The sequence below is a fragment of the Fukomys damarensis genome, unplaced genomic scaffold, assembly GCF_012274545.1.
Source record: "Fukomys damarensis isolate Sample0158 unplaced genomic scaffold, DMR_v1.0_HiC HiC_scaffold_17, whole genome shotgun sequence".
In the NCBI taxonomy this organism is placed as follows: Eukaryota; Metazoa; Chordata; class Mammalia; order Rodentia; family Bathyergidae; genus Fukomys; species Fukomys damarensis.
This window is the reverse complement of record NW_022900929.1, coordinates 16,579,126-16,592,635: the sequence shown is the minus strand read 5'-3', so window position 1 is coordinate 16,592,635 and position 13,510 is coordinate 16,579,126. Positions and strand designations below refer to the sequence as shown.

The following is a 13,510-nucleotide window of genomic DNA, read 5'->3' as shown; positions in this document are numbered from 1 at the left end:
CACACACACACACACACACACACACACACACACACACACACACACCCGCCAAAGGGAGCAAGAGTAGAAGTGCCTGGAAAGGAAAGAGGAGGGGTGAATTGGAAAATTCCTCCTTCCCTGGGACCTGGGATCTCCACAGCTCCACTGCCAATCTTCAGACCCCAAACAACCTTATAAACATCCCTTGTCCAGAATGCCCTTTAGAGATGGTCTTCTCATCCTGAAGGTAAATTAGGAAGGGAGCTGGCACCTACAGCTTTAAATTACTTCCATGGGTTCCAGGAATAGGGACAGCAGGGTCTTACTGGACTCAGACTGAACTACCAGTTTGTATTTTCTCAGGATGCGTGAACAAGGGCAGGGATCCAGGACAAGCCAAAGCTGGCTCAGCTCATCTGTTCCTCTGGGGGACCCATTGTCCCCAGGGGCTGGCATGAGGACTCAGGTGCTGGGGCTGGTCTGTGTGTTGGCACTGGGATTGCCAGCAGTGCAGGCAGGGTGAGGAGGGGAGAGGCTCCCCCTGCAATCCCAACTCTGTGTCTGGATTAATTTAGCTCACCCAGCACCTGCCAGGGACCCATGTGGTTCCTATTTTCCATCAAAGCTGGGTTTGAAGACCCAGGTGCACCAAAAATGTCCCTGCTACTGGCTTAGGAGCCAGGGACACTTAAGTTTTTGTCTGGTTCTGCCCAAGCAAGTCCCCTTGGCCAGACTTCTAACATCTTTGAGGTTTAATTTCCGTACTGCAAAAAGAAAGGAGTAAACCTCATGGTCTTCAGTGGCCCCAAGAGAGGCTCTAAAATCTTCTGCACCTTCTTCTCCTTCACTCGAATTATGTTGGCATCTGTTCTTTAACCTCCCTGTTTATCTGGGAGCACTTTAGGCACTGGAATTGGATTAGAAAGAGTTAGGAAAGTGGGAGATGGAACTCTTAGTTTGAAGTTTGTGCGTGTAGCAAGCATCAAGTTTTTACTTAAGTTGTGTTTATGGCATAGAAGCTTATAACTGTGCTCTCAACACCCCCTGGTGCCACAGAAGGTCGTCTTCCCAAAACCAGGGTCATTTATTTTGTTAGAAAAAAGATTCAGCCAAGTCAGTATCATTTCCTACAGTGTGGCTGGTCTGTGTCCCCTGGAACGTTGGTTAATGAAGCTTGAATGGAGATTGTGTGAAGGAAGCATTATGATTGGCTGAGGGAGAGAGATGAAGAGGGATTTGATTGGTTGATTTAGTCTGAAGGAGCAAGACTGGAATTAGGAGTCACCAAGACTTAGGCAGGGACTTTCTCTTTGGCTCTGTCTCTAGGCAGGGAAAATAGAAGAGCTGGCAGCCAAGGAGGTGTCAGACCCTTTGAGGAATGGGAAGAACAAAGAAACTTCTGAGTGGGAGATGGTACAGTGGTGACAGGAACAGGTTTAAAAATAGGAGAGAGGGAGAAAGAGAGGGACTTCATCTTTGGAGGAGAAATAAATGGGGAGAGGGGAACCTGCAATCATGGTGGATCAAATCCATGGTGGATTTGTTTGCTGGACTAGCAGTGCCCTTTCCAAAATTACCACCTAAACTGGGTGGTGCAAACCTGTAATTGAAGCACTCTGGGAGGCTGACACAGGGTGACCCCAAGTCTGAGCCCTGCCCAGGCAACTTAACAGTTTAGTGAGACTCTTTCAAAAAATAAAATGAGGGGCTGGGAATGTAGCTCAGTGCAAAGGACTTAGGTTCGATTGCCAGTGCTGAGGAAAAAAATCACCATCTTGCCCTGGAATGGAGCCCAAGTCATCCTACGGGAAGGGGATAAAGCCAGGCAAGACAAAGGAAGGGGTGGGAGTTGACTGTCCTAGGGGGCCAGCAGAGCTGTCTGCTGCACAGTCCTTTTGTTGCAGTTTGCAAGCCCACCCTCCTTTTGCCCTTGGGACATTACTGTAGCAAAGGGGCATTGAGGGGGTTGGGTCCTCTTTCTCCCCCCCAGGGGACACTCTCCTAGGCGCCTTGGTGATGGTACTGTCCTACTTTGTCCTCACAGAGGTCTAGGACAGGAGTGGGTCCCCGGAAGGAATGTGCCTCCATTTCTTACCACTCCAATGGGGTCTTCTCCTTTGTTCAACTCCCTGGGAACTGGCTGGCATGGAGCAATTTGGGGTTAGACTCTGGGGTGCTCACTAAGTTTTTGTTTTTGTGCTGAATGATATCCTTAGGCTTTTTAAAATTTATTTATTTTGAGACAGGATTCCACTGAGTGATTAAGTTGCCCAGACTGGAATTGAACTTGAATCCTCCTGCCTCAGCCTTCCAGAGTGCTGGGACTGCAGGTATGCAGCACATGCCTGGCTCACACTAGAGGTTCCTGAGTTTTTGAATGTTGAGGACACTGTGGCAGGGCTGGAGCAGCTAGAGTTGTGATTTCTGGGAATTGGCAGGAGGAGGGAAGGGGCTGGGAGACCTACATTATCAGGGTTGGTATGGAGAGCAGAAAAGAAAGGGTGTTTGCGTAGGAAGGGGTTGTTGGGATTGATATGTGGGGACCCAGACATGAAAATAGATCTAGATTGTCTTTTCCACAGGGTAATGAAGCCAGAAGCCAATGGTGCAGCAGCCACCTCAGCGGACCCTAAGGCTGCTCCAGATGTGGGCCCAGTTCAGAAAACCAGCCACAGAAGACAGGAACCAAGTCCAGGTGTGAATTTGGGCATCGGGATGAGGCAAGGGAGCTGAGCCAGGACCCGAGGTCAAGGCCAGATGGCAACCTGAAGTGGAGGCTGAGCTGTCGGACTTGGTGGTAACTGTGGAATGGGAGTCTGTCCATCCCGACACAGGTACAGTGGCCTCCATGGCTCTTGAGCTGCAGGATCCCAACCACACGGCGGTGCTGGCCAAGCGCGATGGAGGAGTAATGAGAACGGAGGAGCAAGGCGCAAGTGAAAAGGGGTGAAGCCAAACTTGGACTCTTGGATGTTAGGAAGGGGAACGAACCTCTCCCCATGCCTCATCGGACTGCTGAGACTGCCATGGTACCGAAGCGTAGGGCGTGGATCCAGGAGCTAGGTCCATGGAGTGGGATGGGGTCGCGAAGAACCCCAAAGAGTAAGCTTGGCATGGTGATGGATGCCTGAAACTCCCACTCTGGGAAGCTGAGGCAGGCTTGCAATTTCAAACCGAGCCTGGGTAATTTAGCAACTTAGACTCTGCCCTGGGTTCAATCTCTAGTTGTCCCCCACCCCGTCATCCTCCCAATCCTACTAACAGCAGAGTAACAGCTGGGGCGGGTGACAGCTTTGGGGTTTGAGGATCCATTTGAGAGTTTCTGAGCACAGGAGAATGAAAGCGGGGACCAGGAAAGAGGAGTGGGAGCAGTCAGAACGGGGCCAGTAGCCCTAGCAGACAGAAGAGCAGAAGATTGGCCTGGAAGCAGAACTGGGCTGGGGGAGGAGCTGAGAGGCAAGGGGGCGTGACACAATCCTGGGGGTGGAGCCAAGGAGAGAGGGCGGGGACCAGGTGTTGAGGAGCCTGCGTATCTCTGGAGGTGGAAGATGATCTGGTGGAAACTGGCTTTGCAATCCGAGACCCGGGTGCCCCGGCAGCAGCAGAGGCGGGGAGGGTGCCCTCTAGCGGCGGCGGTCTGCAAACGGCGCTGGAGCCGGTAGAGGCCATTGACACTGAGAGCCACCGCGACCAGGGTATGGCCAGGCTGTTGTGGGGCATCTACTCTCAGCTGGTCAGGCGACAGCACCTGGGGGGTCAAGGTGGCACAGCTTACCCGAGACGGCCATCTGGACCCCCAGGAGCTGAAGAAACACCACTTAATCACCAAGCAGGTAAGGACAAAGGATGGCCTGGCCACTGGAGGGGCACAAAGGAGTCCATTCTCCCACCCAGTGAATTTTTATTTTTTCTGGTACTGAAGCCACACCCCCACCCCCTGTTTTTAAGACAGAGTTTTGTTACTGAATTGCTCAGGCTGGGCTCAAACTTGAGATCCCCCTGCTTCAGCCTCCCAGAGTGTTGGGATATCCGGCATGCACCACAACTCTAATAACCCACTTTCTTTTTCTCTGAGTTTTACCGAGGGAAGTGGCCTGTGATCCTCGACCTTAGCAAGACCCTTTTGCTCAGGGAACGCCAATTCCTGACCCACAGCTTCAAACCCTTAGTCCTAACTTCCGGATGCTTCTGTGACCCTGCCTCACCTGCATCCCTCTGGCTGCTCTTCAAGGACCCACACGTTCTCATCTCAGCCTTTGTCCTCCCTCTCCCCCGTCCCACCTGGCCTACTGGTCTGCCCTCTTCGCTCTCATCTCCTGGGAGACTCAGAGACCCATGTGCCTATCTCCTTGGGGACGAAGGTGTGGGGAGCCCTTGCCCCAGCCCATCCCTGCTACCCTGGGGGACCCAGGCTCTCCCACAGTCGGTCCTCCAGAGGGGCCCAGGAGGGAAGTGGAGTGACGATGCTGCGGCACCAGGCTGGCCACGCTCGCTCGTCCCCCTCCCCCCACAGTGTCATGGCTGCCTCTCCCGTCGCCCTCCGTGCAGTGCTATGTGCCTTCCACTTGGACCATCTTTCAGGACTGGCCATCCTCTGGCCAGGGACACTGACCTGCACCTAATGGCAGCCACAGGCCTGGACAGCCTCGCACGTCCCCACGTGCCCACACTGTGCGTGGTGCTCGCACTGCAGCCACAACAACGGCACCGCCTCATCTTGGCACCAGCAGCACCAGGCTCTGTGCTTCACCGGCCTCAACATCACTGCCAGCTCTTCCTGGCTCCCCAGCCGCAGCTGGCTTATTTCTGCCAGGCCGGCCTGGGGCTTGAACTGGTCCAGGGTTCTACTGAACAGCAAAGGGAAGACGCTCTTTAGATTCGTGCCTGCCCTTCCACACATCTCCAGCCAGCCCACACCTGCCACTTCCCACCCCACAAAGTCCTAACTCCTACCCCTACCAGATGCCCAGTACCACCTTCCCTTTTCTCCTTACCTCTGCCTACTATCTTGTGTCTAGCACCCCCAAATATCCTTGCCTAAATCCAGACCTGAACTGCTGCTTTTTTTTTCTGGGTGGGGACACTGGATATTGAACCCAAGGCTTTCCTACAGAGTTACAGCCCCAGCCCTTTTTATTTTCTCTTTTTTACCTTGCTAAGTTGTCTAGACTGAGCTCTAAATTGCTCTCCTCCTGCCTCAGCCTTCCAGGGTGCTAGGATTACAAACTCACACTACCCATGCCTGGCTGTGAACCGCTAGATTTAAGGAAGCCCCTTGCACTGCTATTTGTTATCCAGCCTCTCCCCTTCCAAGAACTGGTCCCTTTAGAGCTCTTCTCTGGGCACTGACCTGGCCTGGGCCTAAGCACCCCCCTCTCTGGCTGCTCCTTTCTGCCCCCTCGTGGTGAAAGGGGACAGAAGCGTCCCCGCCGCCCCAATCTGTTACTGCCCTTCGCCTGGCCCTTTCTAAATTTTCACTGCTGACCAGCATTCCTCTCACCACCACCCTCAGCTTTTTGTGTATCTAGGTCGGTGTCCTCTCCCTGATTCTGGCCCCATCCCCCTCCTCCCTGGACTCCCCAGACTCTTAGCTCCTTTTCCTGCCCCTCTATTCCCCCGCTACTCAGTCTCCCACGCAGGCGCACTGTGCAGTACGCACAGAGAGACCCTGTAAGTGAAATGTTCTGAAAATGTTCTCCCAGATGGGCCTCTGTTTACCTCCGCGGTACTTTCCCGGAACTTTGCACGACATTGCTACTTTCTCAAGGCCCCTTCCCTCCCACCCCATTCACCTGGGGTTCTGGCTAGCTTTGGTGCTGGCGAGGTCAGGCCCTCAGCCGTCAGGAGACTCCTGGTTCCGACCGGGATGCCTCTAGGGCACTGGAACTCCTGGTATTTCTGGATACAGCTCCTAACTCTGGATTTTGTGTGCTTTTTGGACTTTGAGAGTCTGCTATTTAAATGCAAATAGTAACCGCTGTGTTTGAACAGTGCTATCTCCCAGCTGGATCCCAAACTAACGTCAGAGGAAGGAAACACACTCAAAATGTTCCAAGTGACTTCTTCTAAGTCACTCGGGCGCTAGGAGGCTAGCAAGGGCTAGAACCCGGGCATGCCAAGCCCAGAGCATGCCCAGAACGTCCCTCCCTGTGATGCTTGAACTTCTTGTTAGACAATGGACAGTTGCTAGGGAAATGTTGACCCTAGCAACAGGATTCTCTGGGCATAGAATCCAAGTGTGGGCAGAGGAGGGCACCAGGAAGGTGGGAGAATGGTGGGCAAAGGGGACGGTTTCCCCCCTTCATCACTTTCCCCAGCTCCGTATTTGGGGCCACCTTCCCGGTCATTTCCACCACGGCCCTATCACAATAAAAGGGATCTTTTGCCTGCGCACTGTGCGGTTCACTTCTGAGTGGGAAGGGATAAGATACATTCTCTTCCCGCTTCCCCAGCAGCCTGTATTAAAGAGGATCTCCAAGCCCCGTGGCAATGGGGCTAATGACTTCCTGGAGGGGGGTGGGGAGGGCTGCTGGCCGTCGGGCGCCCCCACCTCCACGGAACAGAGGAAAGAAGCAGCGGCTCAGAAGCGAGGCGCGCAGCAGTGCGGCGCCCACCATCCCCGGGCCTCGCTTTCCCCCGCGGACCTGGGAGCCAACTCCTTCCCAAATTCTGTGGGTTCGTCTCCCAAGTTCACCCTAGCATCCAGGACCAGCCTCCATCCTCCCCAAGACCCCAGCGGCTAACTCGCTTTCGAGTAGCGTTCGCTTTCCCCATTTCCGGGTGGGCAAAGTGGGCCGAGGGGGAGGAGGTGAAAGGAGCCCGGGCGCCGCCCCCGCGAGAGCGGAGCTCAGAAGCGGCGGAGACTGCGATCCCGAAAAGTAACGCACGGGGGCGCCAGGACGAGTGCGGACGCAGGAGAGGCAGCGAAAGGTGGTTCCGTCCGTGTGAGTGTGTCCATGGGCGTCTTTGTGTGTGTGCGTTTCTGTACATGTGTGTATGAGTCTGGGGGTGTCTGGATGGGATCCATCCTGGACAACAAGCCTGGTGTGCCCCAGAAACAGGTACCCCAAATGGCTTTTTGATGAGAATGATGCTTGATGTGTAACTATGTACATTTGGCCGGGAGGCAGGAGACCTGTGTGCATTGTCGAGTGTGTGTGGTGCAGATTGAGAGTCCCTGAAACCGCGTCTTGGATTTTTGAAGTCGCAGTCTTAGAGGGTTTTGATCCCTCTCCCATCACTCCTTAAGAGTAAGGAGGACTCTCAGTCAGATCCCAACTGCCCTAGCAATCCTCTGCAGAAGTCTGGGTGACTGTGCTAGGCTTGGTGTGACATTGTGTTTGTGAAGTGGGTGTGTCTCAGAATCTTAGTGTAACTCTGTATGGTAGTGCATTGTGTGTGTGAGTGTGTGTGTGTGACAGGTGGGTTCTGGAAGGGCTGGATCAGGATTATGGAAGTGCACAATTCTTTCCCCTTCTTAGTCTGTGAATACCACCTTCCTGGTGTGTGTGTGTGTGTGTGTGTGTGTGTGTGTACGTGTGTGTGTCCTTTCTCAGTCTCCAGTAGCTGTCTCTCTGTGTCTCTCCCCATCTCTGGCTCTCTATTGCCTTTTCTTGGTGATTCATCTCTGCGGCTTTGTCCCCCCCCCCAGCTTGCTGGGTCTCCCTTCCCCCACTCAGAACTTGGGGGGTCTGAGGGAATGGGACCTGAGGACTAAAATTGGGATGAGCATCCCCTTCCTCATCATTCATCATTCAGGACCCTCCAATGCCCCCCAGTCCCTTTCCCAGGACATGCTATCCCTGGGTGGCTAGGGAGTAGAGCAATAATGTGTTCTTAATGGAGCTATTTTCAGGGGGTCTTCAGTATTTGCTTTCAGTTCCAAGTAGACCCCTACCCCTCTCATAAATCACTCCCTTCTTGCCTGTCCCCACCAAGGCTGACGCAATGAAAGGCTGCAGAGGTGAGTCACTGGTTGGGGGAGGGGGTAGTGAAGAAGGGGATGGTGAGCTGTGTGTGTGTGTGGGGGGTCCAAGCTCTTTTTTTTTCCCTTCCAGACCTCCTTAGGGAAAAGACTCAATGCTCTGTCCCATTCTCCCTTGGTTTTCCAAACCTTCAGCTTGAATCACAACTCTGCTGGACCCCATCTTCTCCCACCACCCTCCTGGAATGTATGGGAGACTCAGGAACAAAGACAAAGAAATATGAGTTCATATTAAAAGATACAGGCAAACACCAGGCATCCCTACTAGGTCCTTGTTTGGGCTCTTCCCTTTCCAGCTGTCTCTATCTTTCCTGCCACTTGCCTTCTCTGCCCAATCTCAGGAACCTGTCCCCAGACCAGATCTTTTCTAGAAGCTCCTAGAAGCAGCAAGGTATGACGGGCAGAGCTCACCCCTTGGGAGATGGAAGTACTTGTGAAAAAGCTGACCCAGGTAGGACACTGGGAGGGAGAGAGGCCAAAACAGACTCAGAGTAGAGACCATACAGAAAAGGGGGCCAAGACTGAGATTATAGAGCCATCAGGTCCATAGCCTCTGGTGCCCAGGCTTCCACCTTCCCTTCCCCACCCCCTACCACCCTAGGATGACTGCAGTTCTTGGCATGTGGATGTCTGAGCATCTCCTTTGGGAGATTGGGGGATGGGGTGGGGGAAAATGGGGAATGTTCTGGAAACCAGAGGTAAGGACCCAGAACTTGGAGTCCACAGGTGAGTAGCTTGGATTGTGAAGCTGTACCGCACAGGGCTGGAAGTGAAGGCAGATAGGGGAGGCGCAAGAGAGATCAGGGCATACAGCAGTGCACATAACCGCTAACATATACCAGTAGGCACAGGACTCAGAAATGCACAAAGACTCGGATGTGTACGCATAAAAGTTATTGTGCATCACTAAGCCAGGCACATGCTTTTCGAATGCCAGCAGATGCCCAGAAGTGGGTGCATTCAAAAGACACAAAACTGCATAGGTATACAAGCACTCAGCAGAGATCAGAACCCACACAGACTCCTTGTAGCAGGCAGACAGTCACAGATTGGAAGAGGAGATCTATTTAAAATGGAAACACCATCAAGCCCATCCACTTTCAATTTGATTAAGTCCATAATTGGTTCCCCCAAGCCTTTTGGTCTCTGAAATCTCTGTACACAGGCAAACACATGTACATACATGTACATGCAGACATAGCAGCCAGTGCATATACAAACAAACCCACAGGCATGCACAGTTTGTCTAGGTGCCTGTAACCCTTATACATCGCATTTGGACCCTTGTCCCCATCATCTGGCCCCATGGCTCCCTCCCTTCCTTTTCCATTCCCCTGCGATGGCTTCTTTTCCTCTTCTGCAGATGTTTGAGCTTTCTCCCCATTCATCCTCCTCAGGATGACCCCCTTCCCCATCCCACTGCTCCCTATATCTGAGCTGAGGAGGGATGAGGGGGAGTCCCCGGACAGGTGTGTGTGTGTGTGTGTGTGTGTGTGTGTGTGTTCACACCACGGAGGGGGGTGAGGCATTTCCTTGGGAGTCTCTTGGCCCCGCTCCTTCCTCCTTTCTTTGGAATCATTGCTGTCTCCTTGATTCTCACCTTAGCCTTCTCCTTTCACCTGCTCCAGGTTCCTTCTTTCCTTCCTTCCTTCTCCTACCCCCATTCCTTCTCCCTTTTCTCTCTCCTTTCCTCTCCACCTCTTTCCCTGCAGAGCTGATGGGCTTTCTTCTGGGAAAGTCAAGCCACTGATGGAAGCGAGAAGCCACTGCTGGCTGTAGAGGGAAAGCACGTGAGTGTGTGTGCGGGAGAGAGGGGGTTGGAATGAGGGTCAGAAACAGGAAGAGGTGAGGAGGGGGATAGGTCCGGCTCTGGAAGAGGCTCTTGAGTTCCTGCAGACAGCACAGTCCTGGCTTCCAGAGTTTCAGTGTGCGGGTGCCCTGTGTGTGTCCATGAGCACCCCTGTGTCCGCAGTTCTTGTGTCTGGCGTGTGTCATTGTCACTCCTCCCCTTTCCCTGCCCACGCCCCCGCACTGCTCTCTGCCTGCACCGCAGCCCCCTCCATCCTCCCTCCCTCCCCTTCATTCCTGCAGTGGCCGCTCCCCTGGCCACCCTCCCTTCTCTCCTACCCCCCTCCCCATTTCCGTCCCCCCAACCCCCGCCCACGCCTGGTCTCCCTTCACCGGACCGACTCGCTGATGGATTTTCTCTGCGCAATCTGTGCGTCATCGCCCCCCACTCCCGGAACCGCTAGCTATCCAAGCCCCCAACCCCAACCCCTCTTGCAGGAGATACGGTCGAAGGGTCTGGTGGCAGTGACCGTCTATCTCTGACGTTGCAGCCCCCTCCACATCGCGTTCAAACCCTTGAAGCTGGGGAGAGAGCTGGAGTTGAATCACTCCTCCCACCTGCACAACCCCCTCCCCACCTGGTCCGATCTCGCCCTCCAAACGTCCTTGGGTAGGGGGAGCGTTGGAGAGAAAGATGCTGGAGGAGGGTGGGAAGAGGTGGATTGAAAGGGGGCACAGCGGGGGTCCCCCCACATGCACAGCGGAGTCAGCCGGAAAGACAGACACACCTTTTTCTCCAGACACGAACCGGTCGTGAACAGACACGACCCAGAGGCACATACATCCTCTATTTTTCCCCTTTCTCTTCCGACTGGGACCCTTTCCAATGTGACTGCCAAAACCGCAAGATCCACCCATCTGCCAGGGCCCTGGGCCGGCACCCCGCACCGCAGATCCTCGGACAGCGCCCTCCTTCTCGGGTTCACGCCGTCCTTGGGCGTGTCCCCACGGGGCCGTTCAGTCCCGGGTTAAGAAGCCTGGCCCCCTCCCCAGATTGCAAGTCCTTGTCGTCCCCTTCCCAGCATCGATCTTCAACTGGGTCCATTCAGACGTTGGGGGTGCCCCCTGTCTATTCCGCTCAGCAACGCGAGCTCCGCAGCTGCAAGTTGCTTTGTAACCCACCCTCCCGCCTTCTAGCGCCTCCGCAGCCCTTTCATTCATTCTCCCATTCATTCATTCATCCTTTTCTCCTTGTCCCTCCTTCATTCATTCATAGCCCCCTGCCCCCGCCCGCCTCAGCATTTCATTCATTCATTCATTCATTCATTCATTTCCCGGAGCTCCGCTAGCGCACGCCCCTCCAGCCCAGGGCTCCAGTGCGCAGGCGCAAGCCAGGAAGGGCGCGCAACCTCCAATCGTTGGGCATCCTCCCTCCACCGGGCGCCCGCCCGCTTCCCCATGAATGAACACTGACGTCAATGGGGCGGGGCAATCCCACGTGACCCTGCGCGCTCCCCTTTATAAGGCGGCGGAGTCGCGGGCGCTGTCCAGCGTGCTGGAGCCGGAGCTAGCGAGGCGCCTGGAGCTGTGCCAACCCAGCTGAGCCCAGACCACTGGACGCCAGGTCTCGACCACCGCTCGTGCCCCAGCTACTGCTCGGATCCAAGGCAGACGGGTCCCGATCTTCCCTTGTCCCTATCCTGCTCCGACCCTCCTCTCCACCTCCGGCGTCGTGACACCTGCTGGTAAATACTCCCGCTGTCCGTCCCTCAAACCCTTGGCAGCCTTGGGCTTGAGGGAGGATTCTCTCTCCTCCCAGATGGGGGTGTTGAAAACAGCGGGGAGTCCCTGGTAAGGGTCCCTGGTAAATGGGGGAGTCGCAGCTTTTCTCTTGCTGATGAAGTCGCCCACGCACCATCCGGGGAGTCCTGTGGGGAGGGAGCAAAGATTTTTTTTTACTTATCCTTCCCTTGCATCTTAGTACGTGGGCGCTGGCAGTGAGATGGCTCGGGGAAGGGGGTAAGGAGGTATCAGGTGAGCGAGGGTTGCGGGGGTTCTTTTTCCATTTACACGACTCCAGAGATCGGCACGTCTTTCTCACTCGCTCCTAAACATCCTCTTCTGGGTAAGGTTAGGGGGATGAGGGAAACCCCGGGTTTCCTGCTTAAAGATGGGGGGAAGGGAATATGGAATTAGAGAGCAGGGAATTCTTACAGAAATTCCCTTTCTTTGGTTTCTTCTGTTTTTCAGTCTGCGGCAGCCCCTTGGCCATGAAATCCCGCAGGTTGCCGGCTTACGCTCTCTTCTGCCTTCTACTGATCAAGGGGTTAGGAGCAGTGCCCCCAGGGCGCCCTGAGGCACAGCCTCCTCCTCTCAGCTCTGAGCATAAAGAGCCAGAGGTAGCTGGGGACGCAGCGCCCGGGCCAAAGGATGACAGCGCCCCAGAAGTCCGAGCTGCTCGAAATTCCGAGCTGCAGGACGAGGGCGAGCTTTTCCAGGGCGTGGATCCCCGGGCGCTGGCCGCGGTACTGCTGCAGGCACTGGACCGCCCGGCCTCGCCCCCGGCTCCGGTCGGCTCTCCGCAGGGGCCAGCGGAAGACGCAGGAGAAGCTCTGATGACCGAGACCGTGCGCAGCCAGACCCACAGCCTCCTGGCACCAGAGACCCAGGCGCCCGCCGCCCCGCCTCACCCTCAGACTCAGGAGAACAGTCCCGAGGCGGGAGACCCTAACGAGGAGCTCGAGGCGCTAGCGTCCCTGCTCCAGGAACTTCGAGATTTCAGTCCGAGCAGCGCCAAGCGCCAGCAAGAGACGGCAGCAGCAGAGACCGAAACTCGCACGCACACACTGACCCGCGTCAATCTGGAGAGCCCCGGGCCGGAGCGCGTGTGGCGCGCCTCCTGGGGAGAGTTCCAGGCGCGCGTCCCGGAGCGCGCACCTCTACCGCCCTCGGCCCCCTCGCAATTCCAAGCGCGTGTGTCTGAGAGCGGGCCCCTTCCCGAAACCCGCCAGTTTGGGGAAGGAGTGTCCTCCCCGAAAACACACCTGGGGGAGGCTCTGGCACCCTTATCCAAGGCGTACCCAGGCCTGAGTGCCCCCTTCCCCAAGGCGCACCGGCCGGAGAGCGCACTGCTGGGCGGCTCTGAGGCGGGCGAGCGCTTACTCCAGCAAGGGCTAGCGCAGGTGGAGGCCGGGCGGCGGCAGGCGGAGGCCACGCGGCAGGCGGCCGCGCAGGAGGAGCGGTTGGCCGACCTCGCCTCCGACCTGCTGCTCCAGTATTTGCTGCAGGGCGGAGCCCGGCAGCGCAGTCTGGGGGGTCGTGGGCTACAGGAGACGCAGGAGGAGCGAGGGAGCGAGCGGGAGGAGGAGGCGGAGCAGGAGAGACGCGGCGGGGAGGAGAGGTTGGGGGACGAGGACGAGGATGAGGACGCGGCGGAGGCGGAGGCGGAGGCGGAGGAGGCAGAGAGGGCGCGGCAGAACGCGCTGCTGTTTGCGGAGGAGGAGGAGGACGGGGAAGCCGGAGCCGAAGACAAGCGCTCCCAGGAGGAGACGCCAGGCCACCGACGGAAGGAGGCCGAGGGCACAGAGGAGGGCGGGGAGGAGGATGACGACGAAGAGATGGACCCGCAGACCATTGACAGCCTCATCGAGCTGTCTACCAAACTCCACCTGCCCGCGGACGATGTGGTCAGCATCATCGAGGAGGTGGAGGAGAAGCGGAAGCGGAAGAAGAACGCCCCTCCTGAGCCCGTGCCACCCC

The 13,510-nt window shown here is 56.1% G+C and overlaps 2 protein-coding genes across 2 annotated transcripts in view; both read left to right on the top strand.

The window, feature by feature from the left end:
- Nat16 (N-acetyltransferase 16 (putative)) overlaps window positions 1-6,364 on the top strand; it is an 8,318-nt gene extending 1,954 nt beyond the window's left edge. The window contains 5 exon segments of the mRNA XM_019206726.1: window positions 2,562-3,730; window positions 3,732-3,892; window positions 4,561-4,696; window positions 4,698-4,740; window positions 4,743-6,364. Coding sequence (XP_019062271.1) covers window positions 3,677-3,730; window positions 3,732-3,892; window positions 4,561-4,696; window positions 4,698-4,740; window positions 4,743-4,855 — 507 coding nt within the window. The 5' untranslated portion in view covers window positions 2,562-3,676 and the 3' untranslated portion in view covers window positions 4,856-6,364.
- Window positions 6,365-11,524: 5,160 nt separating this feature from the next.
- Vgf (VGF nerve growth factor inducible) lies at window positions 11,525-13,509 on the top strand (the record flags this gene model as incomplete). Its single annotated transcript, XM_019206725.2, has 2 exons — window positions 11,525-11,876; window positions 12,002-13,509. A coding segment is annotated over exon 2 (1,488 nt), but the record flags the coding sequence as incomplete, so codon positions are not given.
- Between the last annotated feature and the right edge of the window lies 1 nt (window position 13,510).